The following is an 18128-nucleotide window of genomic DNA, read 5'->3' as shown; positions in this document are numbered from 1 at the left end:
CCTGGCCGTGATCGTATAGTGGTTAGTACTCTGCGTTCTGGAACATTCCTCCTATGACGAAAGAGCCCCAGGCGTTCTGTCTTCTTAGGGTTCCGTCTTCAACAAGACGCTTTAGTCCGGGTCTGAATGTGTTCTCTTGAGAATCAAATCAGGCCTTTTCCGGGTCTGGCTCTATGTTTGGTGAGGGATGCCGCGATTTCCGGGCCGTGCCGGCAATCCAGAACACCCTCGGGGAGCCCTGCAGGTTGCCCCCGACTCCACGGGCCAGACAGAGCTCCGTGCTCTGGGGATGCCCAACAGGAGCCTCGCACCGTCTCTCTGTTCTCCCCCCAAACCTCTGGCCCTCCCTCCCAGGCCCCGGAAGCCCCCCGACCCTCCATTCCACTCTCTTACAGCCCCCTGAATCTCCCTCCCAGACCCCAGAAGCCCCCGCCCCTCCCTTCCAGGTCCTCGGAGCCCCCTGAATCTCCCTCCCAGACTCCAGAAGACCTCCACCCCCCCAGGCCCCTGAAAGCCCCCAGACCCTCCCTTCCAGGCCCTTGGAGCCCTCTGACTCTCCCTCCCAGGCCCCTGAAAGCCCCCTGACCCTCCCTTACAGACCCTAGAAGCCCCCCGACCTTCCCAGGCCTCTGGAAGCCCCCCGACCCTTCCAAGCCCCTGGAAGCCCCCCAACGCTCCCTCCCAGGCCCCTGACTCTCCTTCCCGGTGCCTCCCAGGCTCCCACCCTCTGCTGCATGCCCCCTGGAGCTGCTGCCCCTCATTGTGCCCCCCTTCACTAAGCATCCACAGTGGATGTCAGGACTCTGCAGTCTCCAGGCCTTGGGGTGGGGACACCAGGTGGGGGCGGGTATGCCAGGAGAGTGAGGGACAGAGGCCTGACCCCACGGGCACCCCTTCCTTCCGTCTCCTGCACAGGGAGGAATTGGGATGGAACGGCCAGAGCCCAGTGGGGCCTGGAGGCACGTGGGCGCCCCCGACATAGTACCCGGGCAGAATGCATGGCCGCGGGCGTTCAGGGTAGAGCTGGCACATTCTTAGGGGCACGTGGACTGGGCTGCGCCTTGGGAGCTGGGGTGGCCCGTGCAGGAGCTTTGCTGCCCCCCTTCAGAGACCCCTTAGCCCCAACCCCCCAGGGGCTGAGTCGAGTAAACCAGAAAGCCGGGCGGGTCTCGACGGGTCCGCCGTCCTAGGGCAGCAGCCGTCCTGATGCCACTAGCACACCTGCGCTGTCCCGCAGCCCGCCCTGGCCATGGGGCCGGTGAGGACCGTGCGCTGGCGTGCCCTCTCCGTCCACCACCCTGCCCAGTGCTGGGGGACCTCGTGCTCCCCTAATCTGCCTCACCGGCCCCGACGATGCCGTGCAGGACCCTCACACCACCCTGTCCACCGTGCGGTCCCGACCGCACCACGGGACCTCATCTCAGCCGCGCACTCAGCCCTCGGGGCCCCCGTGGGAAGACCGCGAGAGGCCGCCCAGCACACAGCCAGCACGCGGGGCGCTGTCGTCCGGTCCCGCCCGCCCGTACCGCAGGACCCCGCACGTGCCAGCGTCCCAGAGCCACGGGACAGACGACCACACGTGCGGACTTCGGAGCACACCCATGTATTCTCCTAACGGTCCCGCAGGCCAGCACGCCGACGGGGGTCTCCCGGGGCCCACGTCAGGGATGGGGCCTGCGGGTGGGAACCCGGCTTCCACGGTCCCCGTGCTCCCTGCTGTCCCCGACTGCCAGCGTCCCCCCGTCTTCCGCGCCAGCAATGCGGCGACCCGCTTCCCCAAGCCGTCTTCTCATCTCACGCCGCAGTGAGGAGAACGCTCCCTGTCCGCAAGAAAGCCTCCCCCGCCCCGCAGACCCCCAGGCAGGGTGCGGGTGTTTTTTCCTTAATCCCAGAGTTCCGAGATCTGGAATCACTCCCACAGCACCGCTGTAAGGGTGAGCACGCATCGAAGGGGCAAACCAAGCACGACACGGTCCCAGGTGGCAACAGTGTGGGCACTCACGTCACCGTCCCCTCCGGAGAACGGGGAACAGCACTGGGCTCGGGCCCCTCTGCAATGTCTGAGCAACGTCTCTTAACGGCAGAGGGACCGGCGTCCTGTCCTGTGTCCTGGGAGCTTTGGTGAAGACAGCCCCAGTCCCTGACGGCCGTGGCAAAGCTGTGGTCCCTCCAGCCTTGCCCCCGTCCCAGCCGGCTGCCGGCGAGCGCGGAGCACCCCCGTTTCGTGCCGATTCAAGGACGCGCCGTGTTTTCCCACGGCCTGTGCCGAGAGGCTTCCGGGCCTCCGGGAGACCGTCCGGACATCCAGGGCGCTCCGTGGGGAGCAGGAGGCCTGGCTGCTGAGTCTGCGACACGCGGCGGACGGGGAAGCCGCCACCGGCCCCCTCTCGGCCGGCACGGGCGGGACGTCCTCCTGCAGGGCGGCCCCCGCGTGGACGCAGCAGGGAGCCGTGTCCTGCGGCCGGACCCCGCGGGAGGCACGTCCACTCTCTCGAGGCACGCGCTGTCCGCCGGCAGAGGAGCCGCTCAGTCGACCGGCAAGCTGACCTTCGACGTCCGGCTGCCGGCCCCTCCTCCCGGAGCGGCCACGGAGGGGGCGGCAGGAGGCCCAGAGACGGCGGCGGACACGACGTCCGCTCACGCGGGGAAGAGCTTCCTGAACTTGCCGTAGGCGGACTTGCTGATGACGACGGTGACATCGGCCACCCCGGCCTCGGGAATCACGTCCACGGCCTGCACGGTGGCCTCCTGATGCAGCCAGCTGCGGGCGTGCCAGAGGGCAGAGGGCGCGTGTGCGGAAGGGACTCCACCGAGGCAGTTCCGTCCCCGGGCCGCGCACCGCCTTGTCGCCCCCACCCGTGGCCTGCCCCGGCCCGCGCACCGACAGCGCGCTGGCCCCGCACGCGGGCTGAGGAACCCAGCTTCGCGGTGGGCCACCTCGGAAACCGCGCGGCTCCTCTGCGTGCTGGTGCCGCGCCCGTTCCATGGCGTCCCCCGCACCTGCACCCCCTGCACGGCCACGGCCACGGCCCCTCCCCCGCCAGGCCAGCCCCACGCACCTCAGCTGGGCGCCCGCCAGCCGGACCCGCAGGGTGAGGACCTGTCTCCCCGTGGCTCTCAGGACGGCGTCCTCCAGCCGCGCCTTCAGCTCTGAGAGCCCGAGCCCCCGCAGGGCGGACACGGCCACAGCCTGGGGTTCCGCCGGGCTATACCTGGACGGGGGCAGCCCAGACGCGGCTCAGCCTCGGAGAGATGGAGCGAGGGTCCCCCAGGACGCCGGCCCCCCGAGCTCCCACCGGGACCACCTCCGTGTGCGTCAGGTAGTCGGACGGGAACAGCACAGAAACCACGATAAGGATGCAGGGAAATACGGGGTCCATGGGGTGAGGGGACTCAGAACAGAAGACCCCAACACTGCAGGTCTGCTGGCCTGTGGCTGCTTGCGTGTGAAAGTCCCTCACAGCAGGTGGGAGAAGGGCGCTCTGACCCCCTTGTCTTCCTGAGAGCAGGGGGACGCGCCCCGGGAAGACGAACGCAGCCTGATCTCGTCCGTCGCGGCGCGGCCCCCGTCACACTGGTGCCCCGCCGGCACCCGCCAGGCACGAGGCTCCGGGGTCATAGGGTTGTGGGGTCATGGGTGGACGGGGGTCGTAGGGTCGTGGGGTCCTGTGCGGGTGGGGTCGTAGGGTTGTGGGGTTGTGGGCGGGCAGGGGTCGTGGGGCCGTGGGGTCATGAGGTCATGGGCAGGCGGGGGTCATGGGCAGGCGGGGGTCGTGGGCGGGTGGGGGTCGTAGGGTCGTGGGGTCATGGGCAGGCAGGGGTCGTGGGGCCGTGGGGTCATGGGGTAACGGGCGGGCAAGGGTCATGGGACCGTGGGGCCATGGGCAGGTGGGGGTCGTAGGGTCGTGAGGTCGTGGGCGGGCAGGGATCGTGGGGCCGTGGGGCCGTGGGGTCATGGGACCGTGGGGCCATGGGCGGGTGCGGGTCGTAGGGTCGTGAGGTCGTGGGCGGGCAGGGATCGTGGGGCCGTGGGGCCGTGGGGTCGTGGGGCCGTGGGGCTGTGGGCGGGCAGGGGTCATGGGGTCGTGGGGTCGTGGGGCAGTGGGGCCGTGGGCGGGCAGGGGTCGTGGGGTCGTGGGGCCGTGGGTAGGCAGGGGTGCACTCACCCGGGCACCAGGTCCGTCTTGTTATGAACTTCCAGCATGGAGTCCAGCAGGGGGGTGGGCAGGCGCAGGCCGTGCAGGCTGGACAGGACACTGGCTTTCTGCAGCTCCGTCTCAGGGTGGGTCACGTCCCTCACGTGGATGATCAGATCCTGAGGAGCAGACGAGCCACGCGGTGGGGACGGGGTGGCAGGACAGGGCACCGCACGCCCGGGTGGAAGCCCCCGGACACCACCGCTGGGCCGTGCTGCGGGGTCCCGCCCCGGACAGGCCGCTCGCCTGCACCCGGCCCAGGGCCCTGGGGTCTGAGGCGCCTCACGCCGCACCGGGTCCTGCTGTACAGCTGCACGCTCACTGGGAAACTTCGACTCGCGCTTCCTCTGAACCTCGAAGAACCCTTTTTGCCTGATTTTAAATGGTGCACAGGCAGGGATCCGACTCGTTACTGGGAAAACGCACAACGGGAAAGAGGAAGAATGCCTTGTAATTCTGCCCCGGGAAACCGAGGGACCGACCGCTTACGTTGTGCAACGTTTGCCCCCAGGTCTTCGAGGCGCTTGAAATTAAGAAAAAGATGAGCACTTCATCCCAGAAACGTTTGGTTTTGGAAAAGGCAAACGGAGGCAGGGACCACCCCCGCCTGTTCCCGGGAGCACCGGCCACGGACAAGGGGGGACACCGCGTGCTCCTGTCTTTCCGGAGTCCCGCATCTCTTCCTTTCTGTCCCGGGACGCCAGGCAGGACACGCGGCACGTCCCTCTGTCACCTCTCCTGGCTCCTCTGAGCCCTGCCCGCGTTCAGCACGGGTGGGCATTTTGGGGGACGCCCTCCAGTGGGCGTTTGGTTGTTTCCTCGTGCTGACACTAGGTTGGGGTTTTGGCGGACGCCCCATCAGCACGTGCCGTTGCATCCCCTCACCCCAAAGCTGCCCACGAAGGCAGACCCGAGGGCCAAGGGGCCGGAGTCCCAGGTCTCCCTGCAGAGGGCTCCACCTCCGTCCGGAATCCGTCTCGGAAGAGGTCACTAGGAAGGCCTCGCTGTCAGGGGGCGTGAGGCGCCAGTTTCTGGCCGGGGAGGGACGGGACTCCCCGGGGCTGTCCCACGCGAGACCAGGGCCCTGGGCTGTGCTGCGTGTGAGGGTGACCCAGGCCCTAGCGCCGCAACACGTATGACGGAATCTGGTCCCCACGTTGTGTCATGACTGAGAGGACCCGGCCCCCAGGGCTGCGCCGTGAGCGATGGGACCTGATCCCTGCCTCGCGTTGTGTGCGACGGGCCCCGGGCCCCAGGGCTGTGTCCTGTGTGAGGGGACGCAGCCCCCTGTTGCGTCGTGTGTGAGGGACCCAGTCTCCAAGGTTGTGTGGTGTATGAGGGGCCCAGTTCCCAGGGTTGTGTCGTGTATGAGGGGACCTGGCCTCAGGTAACGCTGGTGTTTCAGGGAACCTGGCCCCTGGGATCGTCCCACACTCACTGAATGGGCCACGTCCTCCAGGGTGGCAGAGAAGGACTCGATGAGGCTGTGCGGCAGCTGGGAGAGGAAGCCGATGGTGTCCATGTAGATGACGGCCATGCGGGAGGGCAGCCAGCCGGCGTGAGCTGTGACGTCCAGTGTCGCAAACAGCCGATCCCGGGGCTGGACAGCGTCATCGCCGGTCAGGGCCTTAATCAGTGTGGTTTTTCCTGGAAGGTGGGACACAGGGGACACAGGCATGACAGGCCCCTCCCACGGGCCCCACAGTTTACCGCTGTACCTCAGGCGGCTCCAAGTCGGACCCACATGCCTCTGGCCGAGGGGCGGCCACAGTGAGTGAGGTCTCTGAGCGCCTAGGTCTCATCTCTGCAGGACCCCTGGGATGCCTCGTGCTGGAGAGGACGCGGCTCCCCGTCGTGCACGGGGGTCAGGGGGCCAGGGCCCGGGGCACGACAGGCTACCTAGGGGACGGCACTGGGGTAGCCAGGGTGGGGACCTGTGAACGGGAGGGGGTGGGCGGGCACCCGGGCAGATGAGGTAATGCTGCAGACACGGGCGTCCTCTAGGTCCGCGCGCGATACAGGACCTGTGTTCACACAGACGAGGCAGGAGCCCCGTGTGCCGGAGACGCAGGGCTATCGGCATACGGAAGAGTGACGGCAGACCAAGGGGTGCAGGAGGAATGTGTGCGGCGTGAGAGGGCGCGTGTCTGTGTAGACGGGTGATGGGGGGTCGGGTACACGGTGTGTGGGGGCGGGGGTCTGTGTAGACGGGTGATGGGGGGTCGGGTACACGGTGTGTGGGGGCGGGGGTCTGTGTAGACGGGTGATGGGGGGTCGGGTACACGGTGTGTGGGGGCGGGTGTCTGTGTAGACGGGGTGATGGGGGTCGGGTACACGGTGTGTGGGGGCGGAGGTCTGTGTAGACGGGTGATGGGGGGTCGGGTACACGGTGTGTGGGGGCGGGGGTCTGTGTAGACGGGTGATGGGGGGTCGGGTACACGGTGTGTGGGGGCGGGGGTCTGTGTAGACGGGGTGATGGGGGTCGGGTACACGGTGTGTGGGGGCGGGTGTCTGTGTAGACGGGTGATGGGGGGTCGGGTACACGGTGTGAGGGGGCGGGTGTCTGTGTAGACGGGTGATGGGGGGTCGGGTACACGGTGTGAGGGGGCGGGTGTCTGTGTAGACGGGTGATGGGGGGTCGGGTACACGGTGTGTGGGGGCGGGTGTCTGTGTAGACGGGTGATGGGGGGTCGGGTACACGGTGTGTGGGGGCGGGGGTCTGTGTTGACGGGTGATGGGGGGTCGGGTACACGGTGTGAGAGGGCGGGTGTCTGTGTAGACGGGGGTGACGGTAGGGCTGTGTGTGCCGTGTGTCAGGGGTGGGCGTCTGTGTGACGGAGGACGGTGCCGATGGAGCGTGACGGTGTAGACCGTTGGGACCTGTGTGTGTCTGACGGCCCCACAGCCTTACCGACAGGTGGACCCGCGTCTGGACCCAGACCGTGCTCGGGGTGCACTGGTCCCGGACTAGCCCTCGGACATGGCCGGCGGCCGCTGGGCGGGCCTGACCTGAAGGTGAAGCAGGAGGGGACCCGCCTGCCGCGGGACGACCGGGCACTATGGACGGACAGCAGGTGCCTGGTTACGGACGCCTCCTCTTGTCCCACGCACCGGCCGAGCCTCAGGGACCCCAACAGACCCCCGTGTAACGCCCGTCCACCACGCACCAAGCCCCCGTATTCCCCGCCCCACGGGGCCGCAGAGAAGTCGCCTGCGTTCCGCACAGCGATGAGCTGTGGTGCAGACAGGGGTCTCCGAAAGCTAGGTGTCTCCCCGGTGTCCCGTCCCAGGTTTTATGGGACGTTCCCTCTCTCCTCGGACGGGGACCACCAGTTCCTTGAGGACGGGGCGGCGGCGTCACGGTGCTCTTCCGGCCACACACGGGGACCGGACCTTAGGGCAGCTCACGCTTGCGGGGCACATCTGGAGAGTGAGGAAGTGCGCCCGCCGTGCTTGCCCTGTGTGGGAGGGTCCCCGTGAGCCCAGGGCCTCAGCACCAAGGGAACCCGAGGGCCGGCATCCTGCCTGCGGCCGCGCAGAGCCCACACGTGAGCGGAACCTTGAGACGTGCCGTGACGTCTCACCGGCCGCAACCCGGACGGTTCTCCTTCTTCTACGGGCAGGTCTACCGGGAAGGAGCTGCAAAACGTCTTGCTTTCTTTTCTGCCACTGAGTCTACGACACCCCAGTAAGGGACAGGAGCCCTGTCCACCAGCCGGCGCTCGAGAACCACACCGTGACCTGACAGGGTGTGGGCCGTGGGCGCTGTGACCCCCCCTGAGGACGGCAGCCCCGCTCTCCACCTGTGCTCTTGGGTCGGCCCTCTGAGGGCCACGGTCTTGGTGCATTGGCGACGGATGCTCCCCAAACACACGGGCCCGGCGCAAGGGTACGGGGTGTGAGGACAGCGCGGACCCCACTTCTCGCGCCCCGAGGGGTTCTCACCGCAGTTGGTGTACCCCACCACGGCGATCACCGGGAACTCCTGCCGCCTCCGCTGCCTCCCCAGGAGCCGCCGTTTCTGCCTCAGTCTCTCCAGGGCCTTCCGGATCTTCATTTCCTTTTCCTTCAAGAGGCGCTGCTGCACCTGCACGAACGATTCTCCTAGAGACGCCCGAGATCGCGCGTCAGCGAGCGGAGGAGGCAGCAAAGACGTCTGAGCAAAGGGCGCCACAGAGGTCCCTGTGCGGGACATGGACCGGGATCTTCTCATGGGATCCCCCTAGCCTGCTCTACCACGAGGCCACTGCCTCAACGCCTTCCCACCTGCAAGGCGGCTTTGTACAGCAGAAGGTGTCTTGCCGTGGCCTCCTGCCCTCTCACATCAGCTGCGGGACGAAGGGGGAGCCTTGCAGGGACAGCCCCATGAAAGCCACAGCCGACTTGAGAGGTGCCCGTAAAGACACATCCACATCCTGACCCCCAGGACCTGTGAACGGGACCCCGTTTCAGAATAGGGTCTCGGCACATACAACCAGTCGAGGATCTGAGATGGGCTCATCCTAGATGAGGGGGCCCTAAATCAAAACGTAAACGTCCACATGAAAGTTGGAAGGAGACAGAGAGGAGAAGCCACCTAAGGACGGAGTCAGAGGAGGGAGGGACGTGGTCATCAGCCCAGGGACGCCTGGAGCCCCAGAAGCGGGAAGAGGCAGGAAGGACCAACTCCTAGAGCCTCAGGAGAGCTCAGCCCTGCCCCGCATGGATCTCAGCATCCTTGTCCTGCCTGGATCTCAGCATCCCTGCCCCAACTGGATCTCAGCATCCCTGCCCCAACTGGATCTCAGCATCCCTGCCCCAACTGGATCTCAGCATCCTTGTCCTGCCTGGATCTCAGCATCCCTGCCCCAACTGGATCTCAGCATCCCTGCCCCAACTGGATCTCAGCATCCCTGCCCCAACTGGATCTCAGCATCCTTGTCCTGCCTGGATCTCAGCATCCCTGCCCCAACTGGATCTCAGCATCCCTGCCCCAACTGGATCTCAGCATCCCTGCCCCAACTGGATCTCAACATCCTTGTCCTGCCTGGATCTCAGCGGTCCTACCCCACCTAGATCTCAGCATCCCTGCCCCAACTGGATCTCAACATCCTTGTCCTGCCTGGATCTCAGCAGTCCTACCCCACCTAGATCTCAGCATCCCTGCCCCAACTGGATCTCAGCATCCTTGTCCTGCCTGGATCTCGGCATCTCTGCCCTGCCTGGATCTCAGCATCCCTGCCCCAACTGGATCTCAACATCCTTGTCCTGCCTGGATCTCGGCATCCCTGTCCCGCCTGGATCTTAGTACCCGCCACACCTGGATCTCAGACTCTGCTCTCCGAAGCTAGGAAGATAGATTCCTGTGGTTTTTAAGCCCCTGGTTTGTGGTCCTTTGTTCCAGCTGCCACGGGAGACGGCCTACATGTCTCAGTTTGTCCGAAGATGACACACAAGAGGCCCACATGCCGCTCTTGCCCCAGGGGATCTTTCAGCAACGTTGTCCTCTTCCCTAGGGGTGGCTGCTGGGACATCGCCCCCACCCTCCAGCACCCTGTGACAAGACCTCACACGTTACCTGACCCCATGATATAGCGCGAGCCCCGTCCCTGTGCATCCGGGCGGGCAGTGCTGCTTTTCAGGCGGGACCTGCGTGGGAAGGGGGCATCTCAGCAGACAGGAACGGAAACACATGCCCACCCAGGGCGAGCACGGCAGGTGCCAACACGGAGAAGTGAGGACAAGAAGTCTGGGTGCAGAGAACAGCGTGAGGTGGTCCTCCCCCCTGCCCAGCCCGTCACACCGCGGACGGAGGGCCCCACAGTGGGGTGACGGGCCGACCAGGGGGACGTGCCCTGGCCGACGTGCTGCTTGGGCACGGCACCTGCCCAGCCGGCTGTCCGGGAGGGCATGGCCAGCCCCGCACTCTGTCCTCGCCGCGCTCCAGGTGGCGGTCGAGTCCCACACACAACCGCCGGAAGAGGGTCTGGGGTACGCAGCGCCAGCCCACGGGTGCCCGGTACCTGAGAAGGGGCAGCTCAGCCAGTGCCACCTGCAGACGCGCCTCCTTGGTCCGGGCGTTGCAGCGGAAAATGTGAAGCACCACCGTGAATCGGTCGAACACCGGCACGCCCCAGCTGCCTTCCAGTTCCTTCTGCAAAGGGAGGCGAGGGAGGGAAGGCGTCCGTGGCGGCACCTCGGGTGAAGGGGGCGGCTGGGACGCTGGCTGCGGTCCGCTACCCTCCGCTGTCCTGTCCCAGGGGGACGCGGACCCAACACCCCCAACGCGCTGACCCAACACGCACCAGCCGGGGAAACAGCGAGGGCCTCCCGCATACCTTGGTCGGCGTGGCCAGCCTCTCCACGTTCAGAAAGACCGCCGTGACTTCAGGCGACCCTCTGACTTTCTCTAGGGAGGAGAGAAGGCCCCGTCGGATGTCTGTGCGCCGTGCAGTCCATCGTGGGACTGACCTGAGCTTTGGCCGGCCGGGTCCGCCAGACAGCCTCAAGTCTCTGGGCGTACGTCAGCAAAGTCGGGTGTGCGGGATGGGGGTCGAGGGGAGGACTGGGCTCCATCTGCAGGGGTGTGGGTCTTGCGGACACATGGCCGGTGCACAAGCCCATGGGGACTGAACGGGTCTAAGACCTCGGGGTGACAGACATGGGCGGTGCACAGCCCTCTGGGCCTATGCGCTGAGCGTGCTGATCTGTGCCGTGAGCTGGATGTCAGCGGGGGCTGCAGACCCTCGGGCGTCCGTGGAAACAGAGTTCACACCCAGCATGCTGTGTGGAGGGGGAGATAGGCCGGGGGCCTCGGGGCCGGTGTCCCCCTACTCTGAATGGCCCCAGTGGCACCACTGGGCACGGAGCAAACTGTGAGAGAGGCACGGTGGGCTCCTCGGTGTCTGATCCAAGTTGCCATGAGGACGCCTCTATAGGGCCCCGGTGAGAGCCCTTGTGTCGCTCTGTTTCTCTCCGGAAAGGAGGGGAGCAGGGACCCACCTGTCAGGTGCTCCAAAGTCCCTTTGCCGAAGATGAGCTTTCCGTCGGGTGTTTTGGTGGGCACCACCATCCTTTCCACCACCGACCAGCCATCCAGTGTGTGGACCAGTGCTTCTGCTTCGGCCACCTGCCACTCAGCTTTCAGGAGACACAGGGCCAGAGTGAGGGACACGTCCCCATGGGCTCGGTCCCGGGCCCCGTCCAGCCCTGCCTGGCCTGCCCTGGCCCATGTCTCTTGCCTGGGATGGCTTCCTGCAGCGTGCACAGAGGTGAGAAAGCACCCCCGTACCCATGTGTTCCACGACACAGAGATGCTGTTCCAGCCACAGATGGCGAGAAGCGGAGGATGAGGCCAGGGGAATGCAACGACGGGTCCTCCTAAGGTGGCAACTGGGGACTTGGCAGCAAACGGGAGGCCGTCATGCTCTGCCGTGCCCCAGCACACAGCGTATCTTACATGGAACCCCTGAGGGCCCGGGGAACGTGTTGCATTCCCCACGGGGTAGGCTGTGAGCCCTGTGGGCAAGGAATGGGTGTCTCTGGACCCCCTGCCAATGCTACACAGGAAAGATAGCAAGCAGCTGCCCAGGACGGACAGGATGACGTACGGGGCCTTGGTGCCAGCCTGTGCAGGAGGGGCCTGGGGAGAGTTCAGTGAGCATCCCAGATAGGGGGTTGGGGTCCCAAGGAGGGGCTGGTCCCAGGAGCTGAGGGCGTGGGGAACTGGGGCCTCAAGCCCGAGGCTTGCTCGTCTTGACAGCATTCCCAAGCAGGGAGGCAGCACAGAGCACCCCTGAAACGCTGCGCTCTCCCGACCACCCCCAAGGCCACCCTGTGCCCCTCCCCACAGCACAATGTCCCAGAGGAGCGGTCCCTTCCGGACATGCACCCCGTGCTCTTTGTTCCCACTCCAGTGACCGGGTGCTGAGGGCTCTGGGCCAAGTTTAGGTCCCCGAATTGTCCGCAGAGCTCAGGCACAGGGAGGAAACTGAGCCTGGGGGGGTTGGTCCATGATGAAGCTGGGGGGGATACAAAGTCCTGCAGAGAAGCTGCACACTCTGCTTGGTGGGGGACGGGGTGCCCCATCCTCTGAGCTGAGGGGACGCACGGTCTCCTCAGCTCTGACTCCTGACGGGCATCGCGGGCCCTCCGCACCTCCTCCCCTCCGGTGCTCCGACCAGGGGCACGGGGCCACTCCCAGCGTCCTTATATGTCACACGTAGCCCATCAGCAAACCCCTAGGCACTGTCTTTTGCCACCTCCCTAGTGGGGCCATGTCCTCCCGCTGCATCGCGGATCGGCTTCCCACAACCCTCGGCCGGGGTCGTGAGACTTCCGGGGATGCCCGCGGCCAGCACCTGGGCGTGTGGTCCACTCGCCACGTGGAACTGCCCAAGCCCAGGGCTGGGTGCCTGGTGGGAGTGAACGGCCAGAAGCAGTGTGTGCAGTGCACAGTTCTGACGCAGGGCCTCACGCACGACGGGGACTACCGACCGCGGCCCCTGCCCACACGGCCCTGGGAACGAGCTCTGCAATGCAGAAGCTGGGCGGGGAGCCTGCTTCTCCCTTTGACTCTGCCGCTCCCCCTGCTTGTGGTTCCTCTATCCCTGACTAATAAATAAGCCAACTCTGGAAAAAACCTACTACGATCGGTACCGCGCGGGCTGTCGCGGAATGAGCAGAATGCACGCCAGACAGGTGGGCCGCGTGAGCAGACAGACAGAAAGCCCAAGAAAGAATGGAACGCAAAGGCGAGCGGTCAGAATGGCTCCTAGGGAAGTGAAGAATTCCTGCGACGGGCCTGTGAGCGGGCCGGGCAAGGCGGAGGCACGACCCCCCGGCGTGCGGATGGGACCATCGTGACACTGGCAACATGTGCCCTGGGAACGGCATCGAGAGCAGGAAGAGTTGGGCTGTGGACTGGACTGAAGCTTTCCTAAAGCAGCGGAGAAAGGAACGTTCTCCACCGCGCACAAGGAACGCCGAGTCCGCGGCAGGGAAAGCGCGTGAGGACGCGATGGTCTACAGACCCAACACACGCCTCCAGAGCATGCGGGGACGGCAAGCGCCAGGCCATGGGCTGCGTCATCGCTCATCGGGGGAAAACGGGCAAACTTCTAGGACAGCCTGGTACGCTCGGATCAGACGCGCCCCAGATGCAGCAGGGGCCAGCACCTAACGCGGGTGAGGGCGTGGGCAGAGCAGCGGTGACGGCAGGCCACGCAGCCCCTTGGAAAGCAGTTGGAGGCATCTGTCCTCCATCACCTCTCTGGCAGAGACAGGGGCAGAGAGAGAGAATGAGAGAGCAGGAGGACAGGCGGAGGGAGGAGCGCACTCCCTCCCTACTGGGCAGGGAGCGCAGGCCAGACGGATCCCAAGACCCCAGGATCATGACCTAGCTGAAGGCAGGTGCGTCCCCCCACGAAGCCCCCGGGCGCGCCCAGACAACGGGCTATCATCAGCGCGGAGCGCAAAGCAGCGGTGGAGCCACAGCAGGTCACACTGTGTGACCGGGGGTGCACGCCGAGCGACAAGAGCCGGTCTGCAGGGCCGCGCACTGCGCGATTCTAGCGCATGCTGGAGAGGGAAGACCACGCACGGGGCAGATACGGGGATGGGGCGGGCGGGGACTGATTCCACGGCCCAGCGCGGGTTTGCAGGGCGGCGGGGAGCGGTTTCACTCCCGCGCTCCGAGCCTCCACCCAGAGCGCCTGCCCTGGAACCCCGCCCCTGAGTCTCCACCCTTCCCGCCGCAGTCCCGCCTCTAAGTCCCGGGCCCCGCCCCCAGGACCCCTCCTTGAGCGACACCCTCGGAGCTCAGCCCCTCCTAGTCCCCGCCCCGACCACTAGCCCTCGAAGCCCCGCACCCCGGAAGCCCCGCCTCTCAGTGTCTCCGGCCCCTTCTCCAGCGCCGGCACCCGGAGCCCCGCCCCCTCCTAGTCCCCACTCCGGAAGCCCCGCCTCTCAGTGTCTCCGGCCCCTTCTCCAGCGCCAGCTCCCGGAGCCCCGCCCCCTCCGAGTCTCCGCCCCCGGAAGCCCGGCCTCTCAGCGTCCCCGGCCCCTTCCCCAGCGCCAGCTCCCGGAGCCCCGCCCCCTCCGAGTCTCCGCCCCCGGAAGCCCCGCCTCTCAGTGTCCCAGGCCCCGACCCCGGCCGCGGTACCGCCCCGGGTCACCTCCGGTCCGCTGCTGCTTCCGCGGTCCCCGCTTGACCTCAGGGTGAATCAGACACACGCGCTGGGTCCCCGCCGGCAGCAAAGGATCCCTCCTCAGTAGCTCCTCCTCCTCCTCCTCTTCCTCCTCCTCCTCTCCCGCTCGGCTGCTCGGGCCATCAGCCCGTGGGCCCCGTGCACCACCTCCGGGGCCCTTGAGGCCCCCGGGGCCGAAGGCGGCGAGCGCGCGATGCGGGAATGCCGGCAACGGCGGCGCAGCTCTCGGGGCCCCGCGGCCGCGAACCACGCGGGAGACCCAGGCCCCTGGGCGGACGGAGGCCCGCAAGGCCCACATTTTTTTGGGGGGGGTCCCGCACGCAAAGAGGCGGGACCTCGGGGGGTGGGGCTTCCGTGCGAGCTCCCCATTGGCCACCGGGTGTCACGAGCCCGATGGGCGCTCGCGGGCGCTGGGGGGCGGGACGCCGCCGGCCGGGACGAGCTTCGCTTCTGCGGGTCCTGCTCTCCGGAGACCCGGGACCAGGTAGCGCGGCCAGCGGGGCCGGGCGCCGGTACTGGGCCGGGGCGGCCGCTTCTCGCCACGCGTCCCCCTCTGCGGCCGAGTCTGGTCCTGGAAGTCCACTACCGTCCCCGGGGCTCAGAGCCCTGCGTGAGGGTCCGAGGGCTACCCCGAGGTCAGAACCCTGCTTGGAGGGCTGACTGTTACCCCGGGGGGTCAGAACCCTGCTTGGGGTCCTACTGCTCCCCCGGGGGTCAGAGCTCTGTGTGGAGGTCCGAGTGCTGCCCTGGGGGTCCTGAACCGTGTCATGGGGGTCCCCTGCATGGGGGGTTCCAAGTGCTGCCCCGGGGGTCCTGAACTTTACCTTGGGGTTCCCCTGCGTTGGCTGCAAGTGCTGTGCCAGGCTTCCCTGCTGTGGGGGTCCGAGGGCTTCCCTGGGGGGGTCCCAAACCTGACCTTGGGTGTCCAAGTGCTCCCCCAGGGATCACAAACCCTGCGTGGGCTTCCGAGGGCTGCGCTGGGGTCCCGTGCTGTGGGGGTCCGAGGGCTGCCCTGGGGAGTCCCAAACCTGACCTTGGGTGTCCAAGTGCTCCCCCAGGGGTCGCGAACCCTGCGTGGGCTTCCGAGGGCCGCCCTGGGGTCCCGTGCTGTGGGGGTCTGAGTGCTGCCCCTGGGGCACAAGGTTGCCCTAATGGGTGCTCCTGGGGTCCCAAACTTGACCTTGGGGGTCCGAGTGCTGTCCCAGGGGTCTCAAATCCTGTGTGGGGGTCCGAGTGCCTGGAGGCCCCTGCATGGGGGTCCGAGTGCTGCCCCGGGGTCCTGAACCCTGGGTGGAGGTCTGAGGGCTGCCCCAGGGGTCTCGAACTTTACCTGAGGGGTTGAGTGCTGCCCTGCACATCCCTCCAGGGGCTCCCATATACCGCCTTGGGGCTGCGAGTGCGGCCCTGGGGGTCCCAGCCACTTCCTTGGGGGCGTTGGAGCTGTTCTGAGGGGTCCTGAAGTCTGCAGTAGGGTATGGAGCCTGGCCGGGGAGGGGGCGGGGGTTCCTGATCACAGCTTGGAGGTTCCGAATTCAGCTGGGGGTGGGGTGGGCGTCACGAAGTCTGTGTTGGTCGTCCACGTGTGGCACAGGGGTTCAGGTTTTGGGGTTCGAATCAGCCGTAGGGGGCCCGAACTCTGCCTTGGAGATTCTCATCCGGCCCCAGGGGTTCCAAAGTGTGGACCAGGGGCTCCAGACCCTGCCTTGTGGGGGAGGGGCAAGCGGAGCCCCGGGAATCCTGAACCCTGCCCCTGCCGTGGGAGTCCTGCCCCAGACCGTAGGCAGGACTAAGGAGTCTGGAAGTTGGCCTGGCAGGATGGAGTCGCTCAGTGCTTGAGGGGTAGGGTCTCCGAGCGAGCCTTGGGTGTGGGATGCTGACTTTGGGCATTCCCGGTGCTGCCTGGGGGCCTGACTGGCTTGGGCGGATTCTGAAAGCTGGGCTGGTTGTCTGCGGGTGGCCCGGGGGTCCCAGGACTGCTTGGGCATCAGAGCCTCCGCGGTGAAGGTGGTGTGGGGCAGCGTTGCCCAGTCCCCGGGTCCGGCCGAGGGTGACGGGCGGGCGGCTGCAGAGGGGTCCCCTCCTGTTCGACGGGGATCTGTTCCGTAACCAGGAAAAACCCCAAGCATCCTGGGGTCACAGGTGGTCACGAGGGGGTTCTCGTTCCTCCGGAAGGTGGAAATGGTCCTCTCGAGTGTGTGCGGCGTCTGAGGTTTGGGGAGACAACGGCAGAGGTCCGGGTTCCGACCCCGGCAGGGCGGGCGAGGATGACGGTGGGTCGTCGCCTGGAAGAGCCCTGGGTGGCCATGTGGGGGTGGGGGTGGGGGTGGGGGACCGGAAGCTGGTCGGGGGAGGCCGGGGACGGCCCAGCCCAGGGACCACGGGGGCAGAATGAGATGCAGGGGCGGGTCCCTGGCGTGCGGGACGACGGCAGACGCAGACTGTGCACTCAGGTCGCTCGGGAAGCCCCGGGCCGGCCCTGGTTCCTGGGTGCCGTCTCCTGGGCCGTGGACACAAAGTTGCCCTGATGAGCGCACCAGTGTGTGGCTCGTGGGCTGCGAGTGGGGCTCTGTGCTCTGTGCCCCCCACCCTCTCCTCCGTCACACGGCTGGAGTCCGCCAGGCCCGGGGGATGTGGACGAGGGAGTCCCCAGGAATGCCCGGGTCTTCTGTCCCCGGAGCCTGTCTTTGGAGGCCTGGGTCTGAGATGCTGGGGGGGCGCCCCGTGCAGGAGGAGGCGGGCAGGACCTCACCGGGCTGCCCACCCGGCGTGGTCCTTCTGCGCCACCTGGCGTCGGATGTGGGCAGGTCGGCTCCCGCCAGCCCCCGTCCTCCGGAGCAGGGGAGCTGCCCGCTCGCATTCGCAGGGCTGTGTGGGGCTCTCCGCGGCACCCGGCCCTGCCCGCGCTCCTCCGCCTGCCGTCCCGGCGGGATCCCCGCCCGCACCGCACGCCCCCCCCCGCGGAGCCTGCCTTCCCCGCGGTTTCTAGGGGTGGGTGGGGGAGGGACGCGGCCAGGATTCACGCCGACAATGAGGTAACGCATCTTTTTCACGGCTTCCCTGGGGTCGGTGTGTCTCATGGCTGCGGAAGGGGTGCGGGGCTTCTTCCCGGCGAGCTGGGCGTCCCCCCCTTGCTGCCGAAGCAGAGCTCACCCGAGACCGTCCCCGTCCCCGGCGTCTCTTGTGTATCCTGCCCAGCGCAGAAATGGTGCCGGGGCTGAGGGAAGGTGGGGAGGGGTGCGGGGGGCAGGGGAGCCCTGCGTGGAGGACGGCGGGCACGGCCCCTCGTGTGTTCGCTGGGCTTGGGACGTCTTCCGTCGTCGCCCGGTGAAGTGTCCGTGGTGGGTAAGACGCCTCGCGGACGGCGTGGAGGCGTTTCCCGCCGGGGGACGCCCCGAGCCGCGCACACTGACTTACAGTCGGGGAGCGCCCGGGGTGGAGGACAGACGCCCCTTCGCAGAATCGGACCCGGAGCTCGTGCCTTCCCTGAGCCGAGCCACTCCCCGTCCCTGGGCATTGTGTGGGGCGCGTGGCCGCCTTCCGTGGGCCGGCCACCGTTCCTACCCGTCGCGTGGTGCACGTCCTGCCGGCCGTCCCCGCGTGTGCAACGTGTGGACCGGAGAGGGGTACGGGCGTCGGGGTGGCGTGGAGGCCCCCAGCTTCCCGCCGCCATCTGACTTGTCTTGTGTCTCAGCGGAAGGTCTGGCCGAGCGGGGGCGAGAGCCGTGTCGGGCGGCGGCGGCCGGGA

General features: G+C 67.2%; 2 protein-coding genes across 3 annotated transcripts in view; one reads left to right on the top strand and one right to left on the bottom strand.

Annotated features, from left to right (window-relative positions):
- Nucleotides 1-1614: 1614 nt before the first annotated feature.
- GTPBP6 (GTP binding protein 6 (putative)) lies at nucleotides 1615-14681 on the bottom strand. 2 transcript variants are annotated; one of them, XM_044235215.1, is made up of 10 exons: nucleotides 14351-14681; nucleotides 11178-11315; nucleotides 10514-10584; nucleotides 10199-10329; nucleotides 9754-9824; nucleotides 8142-8300; nucleotides 5635-5843; nucleotides 4167-4315; nucleotides 3060-3212; nucleotides 1615-2761 (listed from the first exon to the last, which is right to left on the bottom strand). In XM_044235215.1, exons 1-10 carry the CDS (start codon nucleotides 14679-14681, stop codon nucleotides 2638-2640), a joined length of 1536 nt encoding a protein of 511 aa, XP_044091150.1. In that variant the 3' UTR covers nucleotides 1615-2637. The 2 variants fall into 2 exon arrangements, with proteins under 2 accessions (XP_044091150.1, XP_044091151.1); XM_044235216.1 differs by lacking the exons at nucleotides 1615-2761; nucleotides 3060-3212 and adding an exon at nucleotides 3308-3666.
- A 135-nt stretch (nucleotides 14682-14816) lies between these two features.
- LOC122896292 (cohesin subunit SA-2-like) overlaps nucleotides 14817-18128 on the top strand; it is a 59929-nt gene continuing 56617 nt past the window's right edge. Inside the window, exon 1 of the mRNA XM_044234338.1 lies at nucleotides 14817-14867. The gene's annotated coding sequence lies outside the window, so the exon portion shown is untranslated. The remainder of the gene's footprint in view (nucleotides 14868-18128) is intronic.

Source organism: Neovison vison, chromosome X, assembly GCF_020171115.1.
Source record: "Neovison vison isolate M4711 chromosome X, ASM_NN_V1, whole genome shotgun sequence".
Classification (NCBI taxonomy): Eukaryota; Metazoa; Chordata; class Mammalia; order Carnivora; family Mustelidae; genus Neogale; species Neogale vison.
This window is presented reverse-complemented; position numbering and strand designations above follow the sequence as displayed.